Source organism: Ranitomeya variabilis, chromosome 2 (genome assembly GCF_051348905.1).
Source record: "Ranitomeya variabilis isolate aRanVar5 chromosome 2, aRanVar5.hap1, whole genome shotgun sequence".
In the NCBI taxonomy this organism is placed as follows: domain Eukaryota; kingdom Metazoa; phylum Chordata; class Amphibia; order Anura; family Dendrobatidae; genus Ranitomeya; species Ranitomeya variabilis.
The window spans coordinates 236,839,431-236,860,954 of NC_135233.1; the positions used below are offsets into that span (position 1 = coordinate 236,839,431).

At 48.5% G+C, this 21,524-nt stretch overlaps 2 protein-coding genes across 8 annotated transcripts in view; one reads left to right on the plus strand and one right to left on the minus strand.

The window, feature by feature from the left end:
• Positions 1–1,392, plus strand: part of LOC143805185 (uncharacterized) — an 8,544-nt gene extending 7,152 nt beyond the window's left edge. For both annotated transcript variants that reach the window (XM_077284158.1, XM_077284157.1), the window contains exons 5-7: positions 42–134; positions 599–708; positions 1,234–1,392. In XM_077284158.1, the coding sequence (XP_077140273.1) occupies positions 42–134; positions 599–708; positions 1,234–1,314 (284 nt within the window). In that variant the 3' untranslated portion in view covers positions 1,315–1,392. The remainder of the gene's footprint in view (positions 1–41; positions 135–598; positions 709–1,233) is intronic.
• LOC143805182 (vacuolar fusion protein MON1 homolog B-like) lies at positions 1,377–19,882 on the minus strand. 6 transcript variants are annotated; one of them, XM_077284154.1, is made up of 7 exons: positions 19,457–19,608; positions 10,209–10,286; positions 6,675–7,601; positions 4,795–5,274; positions 4,476–4,704; positions 4,014–4,161; positions 1,377–1,808 (listed from the first exon to the last, which is right to left on the minus strand). In XM_077284154.1, the coding sequence occupies exons 1-7, from the start codon at positions 19,461–19,463 to the stop codon at positions 1,581–1,583; spliced, it is 2,097 nt and encodes a 698-aa protein (XP_077140269.1). In that variant the 5' UTR covers positions 19,464–19,608; the 3' UTR covers positions 1,377–1,580. The 6 variants fall into 6 exon arrangements, with proteins under 6 accessions (XP_077140269.1, XP_077140265.1, XP_077140270.1 ...); XM_077284150.1 differs by having other exon boundaries at positions 4,476–5,274; positions 19,457–19,882; XM_077284155.1 differs by lacking the exon at positions 10,209–10,286 and having other exon boundaries at positions 19,457–19,609.
• Between the last annotated feature and the right edge of the window lie 1,642 nt (positions 19,883–21,524).

A 21,524-nucleotide genomic window follows, 5' to 3' on the forward strand; every position in this document is an offset into this window, starting at 1 on the left:
CGTGTGCATCGGTGTACAGCTCATGTATTGTCAGTCTGCAGGTCCGGTGTTACCAGAGGAGCATCTTGTAAGAGACATCGTGCCTTCCCTGTGGGTGCAACTTACAGTAAAGCTCAGCCTCTTTCATCCGAAAGGTAAGTCGCATCAAATGCTCCGACACCAGCTTCTATTAATGTGTCCTCAGGCCTCACACATGTGGAGAGAACCAAGACCGAGATCCTAGAACCTACAAGGTATCTCACAGGACAGTCTCTTTCATGGAAACATCTTTTCATGCCTGTTTGTAACGACCAGCGCCAATCTGGAGGTATTGGTGTTCCTGTCTTTCTACACCGGCGTATGCATGTATATATGTATATATATATATATACATGCATACGCCGGTGTAGAATGTATATAGTGTAATGTAGATGGCTGGTAGAGGTGACTATTAGTTGTCAAAACACAAGTGCATATACTCCTGTAAGTTACTGCCCCACCACCAGGGAAGCCCAGGTGACACATTCCTACCCCATGTTCCCTTCAGCTCCAACCTACATCTCGGATATGGAGTCTGCAGAATACACTATCCCCAGGTAATCATATGTTCCTACCACAGGATATGACTGGAAATGGCTCGCAAATCAACTGTCTATCCCTTCTCATTTTCTTGACCTATGGGAGCAACAAGGTGGACTGCCAGCTGAAAACGTCCTGAAGACCTGGCAGGTACAACATGTCTATATGGTGACCATGTCTTATCCCCTCCTCAAGCTGAATAATCGGAGACTTGGGGTCCTGGAGGCAACAATTCCGATCACCCCATCAGAGGATATGGGGTTGTGTGACCACCAATAAGTCTGTATTCAGATAGTTTCATGCGGGGTGGGGTTGCAGTTTTTAAGCCAAAACCAAATGTGGATCCAGCAGGAAGACGTTTATATCCTTTCTTCATATTCCTATTGAATCCACTTCTGTCTTTGCCATAAAAACTGCAATACTTTCCAAAAACCAGTGTGTGAAACCACCGTAATCAGCTCAGACACTGGGTACGAGGTGCAGCAATACAGGGTCCTGGGCATGTTACACCAGCTAATGAATCCTCAGCCTGCCCCCTGGACCGCCATCACCTCCTTTATAGCACTGGTCAAACTACTACTCCCATCATCATATTGGGAGTTGGTGTCTTGTAGATCACTGGAGCGGTGCAGAATCATAGCGCCTGTGTGTGTAATGGCAGCCTTTCTTCCACAGGTGAAGGTGAGTGAGGCCACGGTGGGACGACTCTTTGATCTGCTGATTGAGCACCGGGAGGATCTGGCAGCGATGCTATGATGTGCGGGGCATTGCCGGCTGTGCAGCAGAATGTCCTCTAATTATAATAAAAGAAATAATGGTAAAGTTATGGAGGAGCAGCTTTATTGAGGAACACACTGATGAGAAAAGTAGCAGGACATGGCACACGCAGGTCCGTGGTCGGCCATCTTAGCCCTGACGAGTTTCTGTGCTTGGTTAGGTTCTACAGTCCATACTGGAGCGGGATCCTCTGGATGGTGAGGGCAGGCCATGTGTACAGATTACACACAGATCCTCTCCCAACACTACAGGCCAGTGAAGAAGCCATTCTGAGAAGGGTCAGTCCTATCTGTCCGACTTGATTTAACCCCTTTCCCAGGGACAGGGGTTGTGGAGTATTTTGGAGGGTAACGTATGAACAGACGATCTTCCTCCCTTTTGATCCAGCGGAGCAGCTTGGTTATGACATTTATTGCACCCACCTTAGTCACTAAAGAGCTGAACGCCGTGTAGAGCTCAAACTTACTGGTGACCTGCAGAGGGGACGACAAAAGGAACCCAATTATGTCCTGCATTGCATCTGGAGCACACGCATCACCCCTGATACACACGGGACACAGCTACCTAGTCAGACTATGGCAGGCAATGACATCAGACATTATGGAATAACGGCCACTGCCATACTATATAATGATGGGACATTCTTGCTGTTGATGTTTTTGGTTTTCAATCTCAACCACAGTCCAATACCTTATGGCCATAAACAGTTTTCTATCCACAGAGTTTGTCAATTTTCACAGATTCTGAACCCCTTAACCACCGGGCCATTTTTCGCTCCCTTTCTTCCCAGAGCCATAACTTTTTTATTTTTCCATCAATATGGCCATATGAGTCCTTGTTTTTTGGGGGACGAGTTGTACTTTTGAACGACACCATTGATTTTACCATATAGTGTACTGGAAACGGGAAAAATTCCATGTGCGGTTAAATTACAAAAAAAGTACAATTCCACAATTGTTTTTTTTTTTTTTTTTTTTATACCATGTTCACTAAATGCTAAAACTAACCGTTCATTATGATTCTCTGAGTCATTACGAGTTCACAAACGTTTGCTAATTTTTTTCTCGTTACGCCATTTACTGTTAGGATTATTTTTATATTTTGATATATTTGGTATCTTTGCATTCAGAACCATCCAATTTGTATTTTTTAATGTTTTATTTTGAATGGGCAAAAGGAGGGCGATTTGAACTTTTATATTCTTTCATACTTTTTTTTTTTACACTTTTTTACCTGCTTCAATAATCTTCTTAGGAGACTTGAAGCTGCAATCTTCTGATCGCTTGTGATACACATGAAGCCCTGCTCTGTGTAGCAAATATCATCATCCGCTGTGAACGCCGGCCACAGGGCAGCGCTCGTAGCAGATTGGCAGTGACAACTGTGGGGGTCTCCTGCAGACCTCCAGTTGTCATGTCAGCCTATCAATGCACTTCGATCATGTGACAGGGGCGCGGTTAGTGACGCGTTTCCAGTGCGATCATGTTAAATGCCACTGTCAGAGTTTGACATTTAACAGGTTAACATCCACGGATGAATGACAATTCCACCCACGGCTATTAGGGGCACATGTCAGTTGATCAGATCAGCTGTCATGTGCCGGAAAAGATGTGGGCTCAGCGCAGGAGACCGCATCAAAGCTGAGATGCGGCATATGACGTATATGTGTATATATATATATATATATATATATATATATATATATATATATATATGTCGTGAAGGGGTTAATGACAGAGCCATACATGACTACTGCAAACAATGACAATGGATGAAGCAGTCTGATTTTCTGGCCAGGTAGGATAAGCTGTGGTGGCCACTTATCCTCTGTTGTATTAAAATAATGTGCTTATTCAGAGCATCTAAACTAACAATGGCAAAGTCAGCAGTGATAGCCTCAAGAAAATGTATCTTCACATGCGTCTACAGCTGGCATACTACACGGGAAAGCCACCTACACATTAGATCACTCTCGGCAGAACGATCAGTGGCCAATACCTCTCCGTCCGGCCAAACACTCCTGTGTTCCCTATAACAGTCATGGCCAGACTTCTGTCAGGTGGAATCCTCTCCCACAACATCATTTTTCAGGGAAGAGTCAGGAGGCCCCAATACACATTAGACCAGTGTACTCCAGTCCTCCAGACCCACCAACAGGTCACGTTTTCAGGATTTCCTTAGTATTGCACATGTGATAATTTCATCACTTGCTCAAGCATTAATTCTATCACCTATGCAATACTAAGGAAATCCTGAAAACATGACCTATTGGTGGGTCTTGAGGACTGGAGTTGAGAAACACTGCATTAGACGGTTGGTCGATCCAGCCGATATCAATGGGTTCAGATGACTAATGTGTATGGGGGGCCATCCAACAACCTAATCTGTATTGGGGTATCCTGACTCTCCCCTAAAAGATAATGTCAGGGGAAAGAAGAACTTGGTGTGTTGAATTTCAGTAGCCAATCCATTTATTCCCAGGAAAAATAAGCCACAGCCCAAACTTTGGTCATCAGCTACCGTATGTAGACAGAAGAGGTACATGCCACTCAGGGCAACTGTCCAATGCTTTACACAGCCTCAGGCTTGGGACAGATTATACTGTGACATCTCCAGTAAAGTCTAAGAATCCCGCAGGTGTATAACCCTACATCCTAAGCACAGACATATAGTATCACCCAGGCTAGCAGCGTCTCCTTTTCTGCCACGTGGTAAATGAGCCGTAAGGGTCTGGCTGAGCTGTGGATGCGGCAGTGCAGATACCGGTACAGATCAAAGAGCCGCTGTCTTTCCTCCTCACTGGTGTATGGGCCGTCGGGTTCAGGGCTGCAGAGCGACAGATGACAGATGTTACATCATAACAAGGAGTTATTCCAGTGATGATATTAAAATCAATGCAAAATCTTAGGTAAACATGAGCACATGGGTGTACATCTATGATTTCATGGCCTGCAGGGCAAAATTATGCATCTGAGCTCTGATGTGCTGTGTGCGACTTTCTATTACAGTGCGACCCTTTCCAATTGTCAGAAAGCTGCAGGACGGCAACATTTCCAAATTTTGGTTTGTCACCTTCTGATAATGCTAATCTGTATGTTGCACATAATTTTATTTTACATCTATATCCTTACAAAAAGTACCTGGTAAATTGTGGAAGCTGTTGGTAGGTTTCAGGGATGTCAAGGGGCTTGTACACAAAATGTAAGAGCTCAGGGACCCCTACGAGAGAGGCACTATATGAGCGGCAGCAGAGGGCCCCAGCCAATGCCTGTAGAGAGTTCTGTGCTTCCATGGCTTCCTGGATCTTTCTCTTACAGCCAGACACGGCGTAGAAAGACTCTTTATCCGTGGATAGTAGCACCAAACACACTGTGCAGTTGGGGTCCAAATATGAGATGTAAGCATAAAAATAGCCATCGGGGTTAAAGCGTGGAAGGCAAATAGGAGTCCAGATCTCACCTGCCTGAAAGGCAGAAGACGCTCCGATGAGGTTCAGCAGCAGCTGGAGGTCTGCAGGGTCCAGACGGCAATCCTCAATCACTGCCCGCTCCTGCACCACAGTCACAAGCTGCTGCTCTGCCACTAAGATGGAGAACACTAAATTGGGAGTGATGGCTTTAGTTAGAATGGAGCTCAGGGAGTCCCGCAGCGGGCTTGGCAAGGCAACGCACTGTACTGCCCCAAGGAGGAAGCCAGGGTCAGTATCCAGCAAGTCCAATAGGCTATCCAGGATCTTTTCAGAGCCGGTGAGAAGACGACGCAAATCGTAATTCTTCTTGCGCTCAAATATCCGAGCCACACTTGCCTGTGTGAGCATGCTGATTATCTGGTAATAAACGTACTGCAGCTCCTTCCTCAGCTGCTCCTCCGACTGAGGGGCCCGCGACACAGACACTAACACCAAGGGGCCCTGCTGCAGGAACACCACTTTCTGCTTGTCTGTGAAAGAAAACAGAGCAACAATCAGCATTGCAGCTTCACAAATACCCTCCCAATAGCCACCATTACATAACAATAGCCATCAGACCCCAAAACCAGACATAACTTTACCAAACAAGGCAAGTCTTTGTTGTCCGACCACCACAACCCCTTTGTATACCAAACCAATGCCCAAACCCCATAACCTCCCTATCCAACATCACTGAAGGAGAACTTGCTCATCTTCTCTACAAATCACACCTCACCACTTGTGCACTTGACCCCATCCCACCTCCTCCCTAACCTCATCACCACACTAATCCCATCCCTAACCCATCTCTTCAACCTATCACTAACTTAAGATACCGTCCCCTCTGCATTCAAACATGCCACAGTCACACCTATCCTCAAAAAGCTCCCTCTTGACCCGAGCGCTATGTCCAGCTATCGCCCCATATCTTTGCTCCCAAACTCCTTGAGCAGCACGTCCATGCTGAACTTTCCTCTCACTTTGCATCTAATTCACTCTTCAACAACCTACAATCTGGCTTCTGTCCCCACCATTCCACTGAGACTGCCCTGACCAAACTTACTAACGACTCACAGCCAAAGCTAACTGACAATTCTCTATACTCCTCCTTCTAGACCTGTCCTTTGCCTTCGACACAGTTGACCACTGCCTCCTACTACAGATCCTCTCTTCCTTTGGTGTAAAAAACCTCGCCCTACCCTGGATCTCCTCATACCTTTCCAACCGCACATTTAGCGTTTTCTACTCTCACACTACCTCTTCATCTCGCCCCCTCTCTGTTGGTGTCCCTCAAGGCTCTGTCCTAGGACCCTTACTCTTCTCAATCTATACCCTTGGCCTGGGACAACTCAAAGTCCTATGGCTTCCAGTACCATCTATATGCTGATGACACTCAGATCTACCTCTCTGGCCCAGACGTCACCTCTCTCCTGTCCAGAATCCCGGAGTGTCTATCAGCCATATCCTCGTTCATCTGCTCTCACTTCCTCAAGCTAAATGTGGACAAATCTGAAATAATTATCTTTCCTCCATCTCGCATATCTTCCCTACCTGATCTATCACAATCTATCCACCTCATTTGGATCCTTCAGACGGAACCTGAAAACCCATCTCTTCAAAAGAGCTTACAACCTGTAATGACCACGTGGCCACCTCAACAACTTCAGAGCTACTGCAACCCCCAACCTACTGTCTCCTTCCCCATAATCCTGCAGAATATAAGCCCACAAGGGCAGGCTCCTCTCCCCTCTGTACCAGTCTGCCACTGTTAGTTTTGTTTTACTGTGATATTTGTATTTTGATTTAACCCCATCTAGTGTACAGCACCATGGAATTAATGGTGCTATATAAATAATAACTTTACATCATAGATCACAAAACGGTCACGTACCAGAATGGATGGAGCGGATGGCGTTATTTCCACTCTGAACAAAACTGACCAGCGCCATCATTACTCCCATGGTGGAGGACAGGGCCTCCTCATTGCCATAGCGGGAGTAAATCGGCTTTCCTGCCTCGCTCAGGACAAACACGTGCTTCCGTTTTGTGCGCCAACTCTCTGCGGTCACATCCTCATCTCGCTGAACAGGGGTAGTAGGTGGAGAAGCATCTGATGTCACTCCTGCCACCACTGAGGAGACACCAGGAAAATCCCCAGAGTCCTCCAACACATTATCTGTTAGTTCTTTGTGCTCATCATCATGGTCGCCAGCAACTCTAGATTGTCCAGGGTCGGCAACCACAAGATCACTTAGTTTGGTCTCATCCGCAGAAGCCTCTGTATTGTTATACTTAAGGCTCTTTTTGTGTGTCTGCCCAGTGTCATTGCATTCTGCTGATTCTTTGCATGATGGCTCTTCACCAATAGTTTGCAGGGCCTGTGGTGGCTGGCTGCCGTCATATACCATGCCACCATTCTCGCCTTCTACATCTTCTGCAGCCGACATACAGCTTTGCTGTAAACAATCACGTATATCTAATCCCCCCACCTCATTTACAGTAGCAGTGTCATGGTCCACCACATTCAAGGTTTCTGGTCCTTCCATTAAGCCTATGGAAACCTGTGCTGTCTCTTCTGCAGTTCCCCTGGTGCTGTCCTCCAGAGAACCCTCAGAGCGTTGTGCATCGGTGACATCCATGCCCTCCTGTAAGGGACCACGATGGGGATCGTCTCTGGGACCATGTGACAGAACAGATGCATCATGAGGACATCCCTCATCTGAGCTCTTTGGCCGTGTGTCCAAGGGCTGGACATCAAGTGGTGACGGTAAAGTTTGATGGTCATCGCTGGTCTCATTTTCTGTTTGATCCAGGAGATCTGTGGGAGAAAAAAAAAAAAAAAAACTTGGTTAATTACAATTGGCCTAGACCAAACTATATGAAACCAGAAAAATACAGGCACATCTGCATGCCGTTTCCCATCCAGAGAAGGTTAAGACTCCGGTCATATCAGCGTAGGAGGCTCTGACCGGTAGGGTCACGTGACTTTTTTCAGCCGAATTTAGCACAAGTCCGCTACAAAACTGCCTGTAAAAAGCGCTCAGAAACTGCTCCAAAAAATCCTATTCATTTGTATGTAAAGACATCTTGCTGTTCACACGTTTCTTAGCATCTTTTGCCCGGCGCAGGTTTCCAAAAACGCCGAGCAGTTAAAATGATTGATCTGACCATTCTTCCACTTGGAAAAAGTTTTATACTTTACAATAGAAAGGAATGGAAAGGCAAAAAAAAAAAAAAAGGACACACAGAAGACGACTTTTGAAGTGAACTTTGAGCGTCTCCAAGAACAAAATGCTTGTGGTTTACTCACTGCCTAACAGACTACAAAAATCACCTCCAATCTGCCCCCCTCCCACAAAAAAACACTTACAAAGCTCAACAGGTAACGAAGAGAAAAAAAAATGCACAAAAAGATGCTTCAAAAAAGAAAAGAATTGTGAAAATGCCAGCGTTTCTGTATCAGCTTCCGCCTGAAAACCTTGTCTGCTTTGCTTGCCTGAAAAGAATGTCATGTGAACACAGCCTTAGAAAGCTCAGCTGCGGATTCTGATGCTTTCCATAGAGAAGATATCACTGCATGCAGCAGTACGTTCCTGTCAAGTGAAACCCAATACACTCTTTATAAGTCAACAGGGTCCTCCGTATACCGCGGGTCCGTATACCGCGGGTCCGTATACCGCGGGGTCCGAGATGGATCAGTTACAGTATTTCGGCTTCAGGAAACCACTATTCAGACATGAACAGCACATAGGACAAAGTATTAGAAAGCTACAGCCTGTCTACGGCCTAGTGGTCAGCACCAATGTCTAAACCTTCTTCCGTCTACTAAGGAAATATTGGGAAATATTCTGTTTTAGAGAAGTTCCTCCACAGCAGTGCAAATGTGTTTGGCCTTGGAATCCTGCCCCTGCACCGAGGGTGGTGTGACGTCTGATGAGCCCTGGCCTCCAGACCAGGCGGTGCTCTGTGCTCCCACCCTCTCCTACTTACTGGAGGTCTGCTCTGTACTCTTGGTGCCCAGCCTGCTCTCTGTGTTTTCAGTACTATTTTCAGCCTCAAAAAAATAAAAGACTATAAAGGGTCTAACAGAATAAGGGTCTCATTCAGATGCCAATGACATCCGCAATGCCCGGACTGGCTGTGGCTCTCCTGGATGCAGTATGACGGCTTCGTGTCTTGCTAGGAGGTGGTCATGCTCAGGTCGTGCATTAGTGATCCGAGCTCAGACAGATTTGCATGAATGATATTCATGAGTCTTACTTGTACGCTGCAGAGTCACAGGACTTATGTCATAATGAGGTGGCAGATGAATGGAAGCTGAGCCCCTATTATAGCTGGCAGATGCCCCGCACCACGTGATCTTGGGGAACTGATGGGTTGTCATGGCTGTGCCTACTGAAGGCCCCTGTAAATGCCATCTTTGGCAACGCAAGAGCGTTTTTTATTCGATCACTGCACTTCCCACAAAAAAAAAAAAAAAAACTTTAAAAAGATCAAAACAGCGCATTTAAGCCAAAATGGTATCAATAAAAGTGTAAGCTCAGGTAGCAAGAAACAATTTCACACAGCTCCATTGGTGGAAAAATACAAACCATTATGGGTTATTATTAGGGGCACCTGGCTAGCTGTGACTAGCACCAGGCCACTGTTCACTGGTCAGTCAGCTGGGGGAGCTGAGCAGAGCGGATTTGTGTTGGGGCTGAAGAGACAAGCCAGAATCTCGATGAGAAGAGTCTGCGTAGGCCGTGTACACCAAGCTGCGAGTATCACTGCTCCCTATGGAAGACAACTGTTTTGTGTGACCAGATTGGAATTAGCAGTGTGAGAGAAGCCAGGGTCTGTATGTTTAGTTATTGTTTGGACAAGGCTAGAGTTTTTATGCTGCCAGGTCATTTTTACTGCATAATGAACGCAACAAAACCCAAAAATCAATGCCAGAATTGTGCGTGTGTGAGGGGTTTGCATCATTTTACTGAACTTGGGAATTTTTGTCCTCCCTCTCATAGTACATTACTTAAGAAAGTGAAACTTCAACTTGTTCCACAAAAAAGAAGCCCTCCTACGGCTATCTTGGGGGACAGATTAAAAAAAAAAAACTTCTTATGGCTTGTGAAAAAAAGTTAAGAAAAAAAGTGAAAGTAGGGGGCTAATATTCTGCTGCAGGAGGTGAATCTGGTGACCCCTGCAGACCTAAGACACCACTGGTTTCTGTGTATTTGGGGGGTTCTCCTTACATTCACTCCAGTAATGTCCTACAATCCGCCCCTCAACACGGGGACACGTCCGACATAAACACTCGCAGGATGACCTGACGAGCAGTACTGTGGCAAGAAGGATCCGACTAGATCCCGGAGGCAGCTCTGCTTAGAACGTGCACCATTTTTACTACATTTCACCCCAATTATGTGACCCTCCCATTACTCACCAGTCTCCAGCTCCCCTTTTTCTCGTTGGGCCGGATTAGGTGCTTCTTCGGCCATCACCCCCACATCTCTGCCGGCACCTTACAATGGAGACATACAGACATAGGCTCAGTCACTGTAGAGGAACCATGCACGCACGCTTTACCACTGTCTACTGCACTTCTGCTTGCCGTTGTCAGGTAAAACCACAATTGTGTGCAACACAGCAGCCGTCTCCTTGTTCTGTGAAATGTGCACACTACACAACACAGCATGGACAACACCTATCATCCCAAACATGGACCCCCATTATCAGCCGATGGTCAGCCCCTGGAGTCTGGGGAATACCTCCCAATACCGGCTGCTGATGGTGGAGTTATCTGGGCCTTCAATCAGCTAGAAAGAAGAAGAAGGAGTAGATAGATATAGTGGCTAGATTGTGAAAATGCACTAACATCTGCACTTTACAGCAACTGGTGCAAACTGCTGTAAAATAAGCAGAGCCTGCAGTCACAGAGGGAAAGCCCTGCAGAAAAAAAACGGAATTCAGAAAGTTCATGACCCAAAACAAATCACCTCTCCCAATACAAATATATTAGGAAATGGCTAAAAAGAAATTTGCGGTTTGTTATGAGTGCCTCCATGGGCAGTGTGATTTTGATGTCTGACAGCTTGGAGCTGCCACTGCCTGATCCGTGCTCTCTCCCATACTGTGCGCACAGACAGCTTTGCCTCGGCAGCATCGGGGCTTATGACCTATAGCAAAAAGCTTGCCTAAAACGGCCACCTCTGACTGACAGCCTGCAAAGGCCGGCGATCACCAAGGCAGCAAGCAGTACACTATACAATTACAAATCTCTCCTTTCTTGATAACGGAGAGGATTTTTCAGAAGGGATATGTTGCTTGCTTTCTTTTTTGCAATTTTACCCCTTTAAAAAGATGACACTCCCTTTAATACAAACTGTAGCTGCCCTAGTGCCAACTTGTTCAGCACAGATACAGAACCATGCAGTGCCGTATTCCTGTGACTGGGCATGTGTAACACAGAACACATGACAGCACGCACTTCTGATTTATGACGGACGCATACAAGGGTCACATGAACCCTGGCACTTGCTCCAAGGCACAAAATCCCATCCCTGTGAGGCACCGCAGACATTTCACAGCAAACAGTCCCCAGCTTGTACCAGCTCATGACTCATGGCTGCAAATAATTATATCAGCAGCGCAAACACCCAGCAAATCCCGCAAAACACAAAGATCTCAATGTCTGCACCCCGGGCCCCGGCCGCCTCCTCCATGATAGTCCTGGGTGTCCTCAGCAGCTGATGCACAGCTTTCTGTACCCCGGCTGTCACCGAGACCCTCAGCACTTAGGGCAGGAGGTCCCCAGGTTATGCCGCGCCGGCCATTCCCCTGTGTCCGCTCTGAACAGGCAGCACGGGGGGAGTCCTACTATACCAAGCCTCAGGATGGGCCCCGGACCTGGGTCTCCTGCAGTTCACACACGACGGCAGAATGTGTCTCTTAGAACTGAATAGGATTATTTCTGCAACCCCCAATAAAATGAAGATCACTATCAGGGGAACGTCTAAAGGTACCTTCACACGAAACGACATCGCTAGCGATCCGTGACGTTGCAGCGTCCTGGCTAGCGATATCGTTTCGTTTGACACGCAGCAGCGATCAAGATCCTGCTGTGATGCCGCTGGTCGCTGAATAAAGTCCAGAACTTTATTTGGTTGTCCGATCGCCGTGTATCGTTGTGTTTGAAAGCAAAAGCAACGATACCAGCGATGTTTTACACTGGTAACCAGGGTAAACATCGGGTTACCAAGCGCAGGGCCGCGCTTAGTAACCCGATGTTTACCCTGGTTACCAGCGTAAAAGTAAAAAAAACAAACAGTACATGCTCACCTGCGCGTCCCCCAGCCTCTGCTTCCTGACACTTACTGAGCGCCGGCCCTAAAGTGAAAGTGAAAGCACAGCGGTGACGTCACCGCTGTGCTGTTAGGGCCGGAGCTCAGTCAGTGTCAGGAAGCAGACGCTGGGGGACGCGCAGGTGAGCATGTACTGTTTGTTTTTTTTACTTTTACGCTGGTAACCAGGGTAAACATCGGGTTACTAAGTGCGGCCCTGCGCTTAGCAACCCGATGTTTACCCTGGTTACCCGGGGGCCTCGGCATCGTTGGTCGCTGGAGAGCGGTCTGTGTGACAGCTCTCCAGCGATCAAACAGCGACGCTGCAGCGATCGGCATCGTTGTCGCTATCGCTGCAGCGTCGCTTCGTGTGAAGGTACCTTTAGTAAAATCTGCCGTATGTGAACAAGTCTTTAGGCTGCAGTTTTCCCCATGATTTACACTGCAGCTCTGCTAGACTGCCCTTTACTGCCACAATCCAGGAAGTCAGTGCAGATAGCTACTGATCACTACATACTGACACCAATCTACCCCCCCAAATGGCTGATAACAGAGAACAATAGATTACAGTCAAAGACACAGTGCTCAGGCTAAAGGTACCTTCACACGAAACGACATTATAACGATATCGCTAGCAATCCGTGACGTTGCAGCGTCCTCGCTAGCGATATCGTTTCGTTTGACACGCAGCAGCGATCAGGATCCTGCTGTGATGTCGCTGGTCGCTGAATAAAGTCCAGAACTTTATTTGGTCGTCCGATCGCTGTGTATCGTTGTGTTTGAAAGCAAAAGCAACGATACCAGCGATATTTTACACTGGTAACCAGGGTAAACATCGGGTTACTAAGCGCAGGGCCGCGCTTAGTTACCCGATGTTTACCCTGGTTACTAGCGTAAAATGTAAAAAAACAAACAGCACATACTCACATTGCGTCCCCTGCAGTCTGCTTCCTCCTCTGACTCAGCGCCGCAAAGTGAAAGTGAAAGCAGCACAGCGGTGACGTCACCGCTCTGCTCTCACTGTACGGCGCTCAGTCAGTCAGGAAGTGGACGCAGGGGGACGTGAATGTAAGTATGTGCTGTTTGTTTTTTTTAGATTTTACGCTGGTAACCAGGGTAAACATCGGGTTACTAAGCGCGGCCCTGCGCTTAGTTACCCGATGTTTACCCTGTTACCAGGGGACCTCGGCATAGTTGATCGCTGGAGAGCGGTCTGTGTGACAGCTCTCCAGCGTCCAAACAGCGACGCTGCAGCGATCGACATCGTTGTCGCTATCGCTGCAGCGTCGCTTCGTGTGAAGGTACCTTAAAGGCCCCGTCTCACATAGCGAGATCGCTAGCGAGATCGCTGCTGAGTCACAAGTTTTGTGACGCAACAGCGACCTCCATAGCGATCTCGCTATGTGTGACACGTACCAGCGATCAGGCCCCTGCTGCGAGATCGCTGGTCGTGTCGGAATGGCCTGGACCTTTTTTTGGTCGTTGAGGCCCCGCTGACATTGCTGAATCGGTGTGTGTGACACCGATCCAGCGATGTCTTCACTGGTAACCAGGGTAAACATCGGGTTACTAAGCGCAGGGCCGCGCTTAGTAACCCGATGTTTACCCTGGTTACCAGCGTAAATGTAAAAAAAAACAAACAATACATACTCGCCTTCTGATGTCCGTCAGGTCCCTTGCCGTCTGCTTCCTGCTCTCACTGACTGCCGGCCGTACAGTGAGAAGTGAGAGCACAGCAGTGACGTCACCGCTGCGCTCTGCTCTGCTCTCAGTGTACGGCGGCTCAGTCAGTCAGAGCAGGAAGCAGACGGCGAGGGACCTGGACACCGAAAGGCGAGTATGTACTGTTTGTTTTTTTTGGTAACCAGGGTAAACATCGGGTTACTAAGCGCGGCCCTGCGCTTAGTAACCCGATGTTTACCCTGGTTACCCGGGTGCTGCAGGGGGACTTCGGCATCGTTGAAGACAGTTTCAACGATGCCGAACTCGTTCCCCTGATCGTTGGTCGCTGGGGAGAGCGGTCTGTGTGACAACTCCCCAGCGACCACACAACGACTTACCAACGATCACGGCCAGGTCGTATCGCTGGTCGTGATCGTTGGTAAATCGCTAAGTGAGACGGGGCCTTTAAGGTACCGTTAAGGCCCCGTCTCACATAGCGAGATCGCTAGCGAGATCGCTGCTGAGTCACTAGTTTTGTGACGCAACAGCGACCTCAGTAGCGATCTCGCTATGTGTGACACGTACCAGCGATCAGGCCCCTGCTGTGAGATCGCTGGTCGTGTCGGAATGGCCTGGACCTTTTTTTGGTCGTTGAGGTCCTGCTGACATCGCTGAATCGGTGTGTGTGACACCGATCCAGCGATGTCTTCACTGGTAACCAGGGTAAACATCGGGTTACTAAGCTACCAAAAAAACCAAACAGTACATACTCGCCTTTCGGTGTCCGTCAGGTCCCTTGCCGTCTGCTTCCTGCTCTGACTGAGTGCCGCCGTACAGTGAGAGCACAGCGCAGCGGTGACGTCACTGCTGCGCTCTGCTCTCACTGTACGGCGGCACTCCGTGAGAGCGGGAAGCAGACGGCAAGGGACCTGACGGACACCGAAAGGCGAGTATGTACTGTTTGTTTTTTTTGGTAACCAGGGTAAACATCGGGTTACTAAGCGCGGCCCTGCGCTTAGTAACCCGATGTTTACCCTGGTTACCCGGGTGCTGCAGGGGGACTTCGGCATAGTTGAAGACAGTTTCAATGATGCCGAAGTCGTTCCCCTGATCGTTGGTCGCTGGAGAGAGCTGTCTGTGTGACAGCTCCCCAGCGACCACACAACGACTTACCAACGATCACGGCCAGGTCGTATCGCTGGTCGTGATCGTTGGTAAATCGCTATGTGAGACGGGGCCTTTACACTAAGCGACTTACCAACGATCACGACCAGCGATCGTGATCGTTGGTAAGTCGTTGTGTGGTTGCTGGGGAGCTGTCACACAGACAGCTCTCTCCAGCGACCAACGATCAGGGGAAAGACTTCGGCATCGTTGAAACTGTCTCCAACGATGCCGAAGTCCCCCTGCAGCACCCGGGTAACCAGGGTAAACATCGGGTTACTAAGTGCAGGGCCGCGCTTAGTAACCCAATATTTACCCTGGTTACCATTGTAAAAGTTTAAAAAAAACACTACATACTCACCTTCTGATGTCTGTCACGTCCCCAAGCGTCCACGCGCTGCTGCAGAGAGCTTTCCCTGCACTGAATGTGTCAGCGGCGCCGGCAGTAACAGCGGTGACGTCACCGCTGTGCTCTGCTTTACGGCTGGCGTTCACACAGTCAGTGCAGGGAAAGCTCCCTGCAGCAGCGCGTGGACGTTGGGGGACGTGACAGACATCAGAAGGTGAGTATGTACTTTTTTTTTTTTTTTTTTTTACTTTTACAATGGTAACCAGGGTAAATATCAGGTTACTAAGCGCGGCCCTGCGCTTAGTAACCCGATGTTTACCCTGGTTACAAGTGAACACATCGCAGGATTGGTGTCACACACACCGATCCAACGATGACAGCGGGTGAGCAGCGACGAAATAAAGGTCTGGACTTCTAGCTCCGACCAGCGATATCACAGATATCCAGATCGCTGCTGCGTGTCACACACAACGAGATCGCTATCCAGGACGCTGCAACGTCACGTTTCATTGTCGTTCTCGTTGAGTGTGACGGTACCTTTAGACTAGGGCTACATGGCAGCCTGTGGCCACTGACATACAATCACAAGGACACATTTATACAAAGATGATACTTTAGGGATTTGCCTTATGAGACCTTTTTTGGACCTTATACAGTACAGACCAAAAGTTTGGACACATTTTCTCATTTAAAGATTTTTCTGTATTTTCATGACTATGAAAATTGTACATTCACACTGAAGGCATCAAAACTATGAATTAACACATGTGGAATTATATACTTAACAAAAAAGTGTGAAACAACTGAAATTATGTTGATGACTGCTTTGCACACTCTTGGCATTCTCTTGATGAGCTTCAAGAGGTAGTCACCGGGAATGGTCTTCCAACAATCTTGAAGGAGTTCCCAGATATGCTTAGCACTTGTTGTCCCTTTTGCCTTCACTCTGTGGTCCAGCTCACCCCAAACCATCTCGATTGGGTTCAGGTCTGGTGACTGTGGAGGCCAGGTCATCTGGCGTAGCACCACATCACTCCCCTTCTTGGTCAAATAGCCCTTACACAGCCTGGAGTTGTGTTTGGGGTCATTGTCCTGTTGAAAAATAAATGATGGTCCAACTAAACGCAAACCGGATGGAATAGCATGCCGCTGCAAGATGCTGTGGTAGCCATGCTGGTTCAGTATGCCTTCAATTTTGAATAAATCCCCAACAGTGTCACCAGCAAAGCACCCACACACCATCACACCTCCTCCTCCATGCTTCACAGTGGGAACCAGGCATGTAGAGTCCATCTGTTCACCTTTTCTGCATCGCACAAAGACACGGTGGTTGAAACCAAAGATCTCAAATTTGGACTCATCAGACCAAAGCACAGATTTCCACTGGTCTAATGTCCATTCCCTGTGTTCTTTAGCCCAAACACGTCTCTTCTGCTTGTTGCCTGTCCTTAGCAGTGGTTTCCTAGCAGCTATTTTACCATGAAGGCCTGCTGCACAAAGTCTCCTCTTAACAGTTGTTGTAGAGATGTGTCTGCTGCTAGAACTCTGTGTGGCATTGACCTGGTCTCTAATCTGAGCCGCTGTTAACCTGCAATTTCTGAGGCTGGTGACTCGGATAAACTTATCCTCAGAAGCAGAGGTGACTCTTCGTCTTCCTTTCCTGGGGTGGTCCTCATGTGAGCCAGTTACTTTGTAGCGCTTGATGGTTTTTGCCACTGCACTTGGGGACACTTTCAAGGTTTTCCCAATTTTTCAGACTGACTGACCTCCATTTCTTAAAGTAATGATGGCCACTCGTTTTTCTTTACTTAGCTGCTTTTTTCTTGCCATAATACAAATTCTAACAGTCTATTCAGTAGGACTATCAGCTGTGTATCCACCAGACTTCTGCACAACACAACTGATGGTCCCAACCCCATTTATAAGGCAAGAAATCCCACTTATTAAACCTGACAGGGCACAACTGTGAAGTGAAAACCATTCCCGGTGACTACCTCTTGAAGCTCATCAAGCGAATGCCAAGAGTGTGCAAAGCAGTCATCAAAGCAAAAGGTGGCTACTTTGAAGAACCTAGAATATAAGCCATAATTTCAGTTGTTTCACACTTTTTTGATAAGTATATAATTCCACGTGTTAATTCATAGTTTTGATGCCTTCAGTGTGAATGTACAATTTTCATAGTCATGAAAATACAGAAAAATCTTTAAATGAGAAGGTGTGTCCAAACTTTTGGTCTGTACTGTACATCCTGCAGATCGGTGGGGTACAGAGACCCCCCCAACCTCCGGAGAAGTGAAGGAGAGTCTAGGGGACCCGGCCCCACTGATCTGCAGGACATCTTATGGCCCACAACATATAATAACATTACAAGGCAGTTTTCTGTAACTTCCCATTACGATTTGTTTTGATTACATCTGTTTGCTGTCAGTGACCAGGAACATTTGTGTTTCCATCAAACACCAGATATGTTCAGAGCTGAGCAGTTACTACAATGTATCAGTGTAGGGGTGACACATATCAGGACAGCGAGGACTTGTGCAGCAGCTGAAGTGTCCGGGAATAAGGGTATGTTCCCACGGTCAGTAAACGCTGCTGGTTGGACGCTGGGTACATCCGCAGAATCCAACCCCCAGCGGCCAGATGTTACAGCATAGTGGAAGGGATTTCAAGGAATGCCATGTCCACTATGCGTGTATGTGCACCCGCGGCTTCCCTGTGGAGACGGACAGGAGGCGCGTCTTTCCAGACAGCAGCATGTCTATTTATCTCACGGAGACGCTCAGTCTCCGCAAGATAAACGTCCCCGTCCAATGTACTGGGCGTGGTGATTCCACACGGTCCAGTGATCACATACGGGATCACCTGCAATCAAAAGCCGGCAGCAGTTTGGACGGAGCGGATATGTGCTCCCGATCACTGACCGTGGGAACATACCCTAAGAGCTCTGCATGTAAACATGTTACCGCTCACTGATAGCAAGCAGCGATACAAAACCAATGAGGACGCAAATCAGCTTCATCTCCATGGCCTGAGAGCTGTGACTGTCTATGACCTGCACACACTGCAGTGTTACACTAAATGCCATCCCCCTGCACATACACTACATGTACTGACACTACACAGGGGCTCTCCGCTCCGCACTCCCCAATATACCGACCATGGGGGCTCCGCACACTCCTGTATTCCCCCAATATACCGGCCATGGGGCTCCGTGCTCCCCTGTTTCCCCCTCATTATACCAGCTATGGGGCTCGGTACTTCCCTGTATCCCCCCAATATACCGGCCATGGGGCTCCGCACACCCCTGTATCCCCCCAATATACCGGCCATGGGGCTCCGCACACCCCTGTATCCCAATATACCGGCCATGAGGCTAAGTGTGCCCCTGTATCCCAATATACCAGCCATGGGGCTCCGTGCTCCCCTGTATCCCCCCAATATACCGACCATGGGGGCTCGGCACACCCCTGTATCCCCCAAATATACCAGCCATGGGGCTCCGTGCTCCCCTATATACCCCCCCAATATACCAACCATGGGGCTCCACACACCCCTATATCCCCCCAATATATCGACCATGGGGCTCCGTGCTCCCCTGTATCCCCCCCAATATACCAACCATGGGGCTCCACACACCCCTGTATCCCCCCAATATACCAACCATGGGGGCTCTACACACCCCTGTATCCCCTCATTATACCAGCTATGGGGGCTCCGTGCTCCCCTGTATCCCCCAAATATACCGACCATGGGGCTCCGTGCTCCCCTGTATCCCCCAAATATACCGACCATGGGGCTCCGTGCTCCCCTGTATCCCCCAAATATACCAACCATGGGGCTCCGTGCTCCCCTGTATCCCCCAAATATACCGACCATGGAGGCTCCGCACACCCCTGTATCCCCCCAATATACCGGCCATGGGGCTCCGTACTCTCCTGTATCTCCCCAATATACCGGCCATGGGGCTCCGTGCTCCCCTGTATCCCCCCCAATATACCAACCGTGGGGCTCCACACACCCCTGTACTCCCCAATATACCGACCATGGGGGCTCTGCACACCCCTGTATCCCCCTCATTATACCAGCTATGGGAACTCCGTACTCCCCTGTATCCCCCCCCCCCCCCAATTTACTGGCCATGGGGGCTCCACACACCCCTGTATCCCCCCAACATACCGGCCATGGGGCTCCGTGCTCTGCAGCTTAGACCAGGGTAGATGTAGATCCCAGCAGAGCTCCAGGACCTTCGATGATGTCACCACCATGTGACCAGTGACGCGTGTGGGCGGAGTCAGCTCTCGGCTGTGTGTGCTCTGGGCTGCAGGAGGAGGGGGTGAGCTATAGCCGCAGCCGCACTCAGTACAGCCACACTAGGGCTTGTTTCCACATGCGAGAATCACGTCCGTGTCTCGCATGTGGAAACCAAGCCTTAGGCTATGTCTCCACGGTACGGATGGGGGCCGGTATCGCCGCAGCGGCGAAGCCCCGCACATCCGGGATGATCGCTCGCTCCCATAGGGCCCTGTGATATGCCTTGCGGGGACGCTGCGTCCCCGCAAGGTGTACGGACATGCTGCGATCTGAAAAGACGCGCAGCATGTCCGGAGTCGCAGGGCCGCCGCGTGCGGGTTTCCACGCATAGTGGAGACGGGATTTCATAAAATCCCCTCCACTATGCAGGAACATCTGGACGCTGCTTGTTTGACGCTGCAGCGCTGCGCAGCGTCAAACAAGCAGCGTTTCCTGAACGTGGACACATACCCTAAGGGCCCCTTTCCACTTGCGAGGAAAACGGACGAGTGCAATCCGATAAAAAATCGGATTGCACTCGGACCAATGTTATTCAATAGGTGTCTTTTCATTTGCGATTTTTTTCTCCGCCGAAATCGGACTGAGAAAAAAATCACAGCATGCTGCGTATTGCTGCGATTCTCGGACGAGACTCACCAATGCAAGTCAATGGGTGCGAGAAAAAAATCGCACAGCACTCGCACCATGCGAGTTCTGTCCGATTTTTACGCACCAGTGTCCTTTGAAAAGCCGGCAATTCAGCGCGGTGTACAGTAAAATCACACTGACAGGTTAGAATAGAGTAGATATATGCACATAGAATGTGTGTATATACATATATATATGTCAGTGAGACACCTATATATGTATATTTATATTTAATTCAGCGCTAGATAGCATAAAAGCCGCTAATTCAATTGCCGGCTTTTGCTCTCTCTTTCCCAAACCCGACAGGATATGAGACATGGTTTACATACAGTAAGCCATCTCATATCCCTTCTGTTATTACATATTCCTCTTCACTAATGTAAGAAGTGTCTGTGTGTCAAATTTGGGGGCTATAGCTATTAAATTAAAGGGTTAAATCACGGAAAAAATTGGCATGGGCTCCCACGCAATTTTCTCCGCCAGAGTGGTAAAGCCAGTGACTGAGGGCAGATATTAATAGCCAGGAGAGGGTCCATGGTTATTGGCCCCCCGTGGCTAAAAACATCTGCCCCCAGCCACCCCAGAAAAGGCACATCTGGAAGATGCGCCTATTCTGGCACTTAGCCTCTCTCTTCCCACTCCCGTGTAGCGGTGGGATATGGGGTAATAAAGGGTTAATGTCACCTTGCTATTGTAAGGTGACATTAAGCCAGATTAATAATGGAGAGGTGTCAATTATGACACCTATCCATTATTAATCCAAAAGTATGAAATGGTTAATAAAACACACACATTATTACAAAGTACTTTAATGAAATAAAGACACAGGGTGTTTTAATATTTTATTATACTCTTAATCCACCTGAAGACCCTCGTTCTGTAAAAAAGGAAAAATCAAAAATCAACAATATCCCATACACTCAAGCAGTACAGTCACACTCAGTACAGCCGCACTCAAGCAGTACAGCCACACTAAGTATAGTCACACTCAGTACAGCCGCACTCAGTATAGCCACACTCAGGCAGTACAGCCACACTCAGTATAGTCGCACTCAGTACAGCAGCACTCAAGCAGTACAGCCGCACTCAGTATAGTCACACTCAGTACAGCCGCACTTAGTATTGTCGCACTCAGGCAGTACAGCCGCACTCAGTATAGCCGCACTCAGGCAGTACAGCCGCACTCAGTATAGTCACACTCAGTAAAGCAGCACTCAAGCAGTACAGCCGCACTCAGTATAGTCGCACTCAGTACAGCTACACTCAGTACAGCCGCACTCAAGCAGTACAGCTGCACTCAGTATAG

Bases quoted from the DNA above. Each gene is read 5' to 3' on its own strand.
- LOC143805182 (XM_077284150.1), bottom strand. The intron at 5,275-6,674 runs GTACGTGACCGT...TTTCTTTCACAG, and splicing joins CATCCGCTCCATCCATTCTG to ACAAGCAGAAAGTGGTGTTC. The intron at 1,809-4,013 runs GTGATACTATAT...TCCCCTCTGCAG, and splicing joins AGGAGACGCTGCTAGCCTGG to GTCACCAGTAAGTTTGAGCT.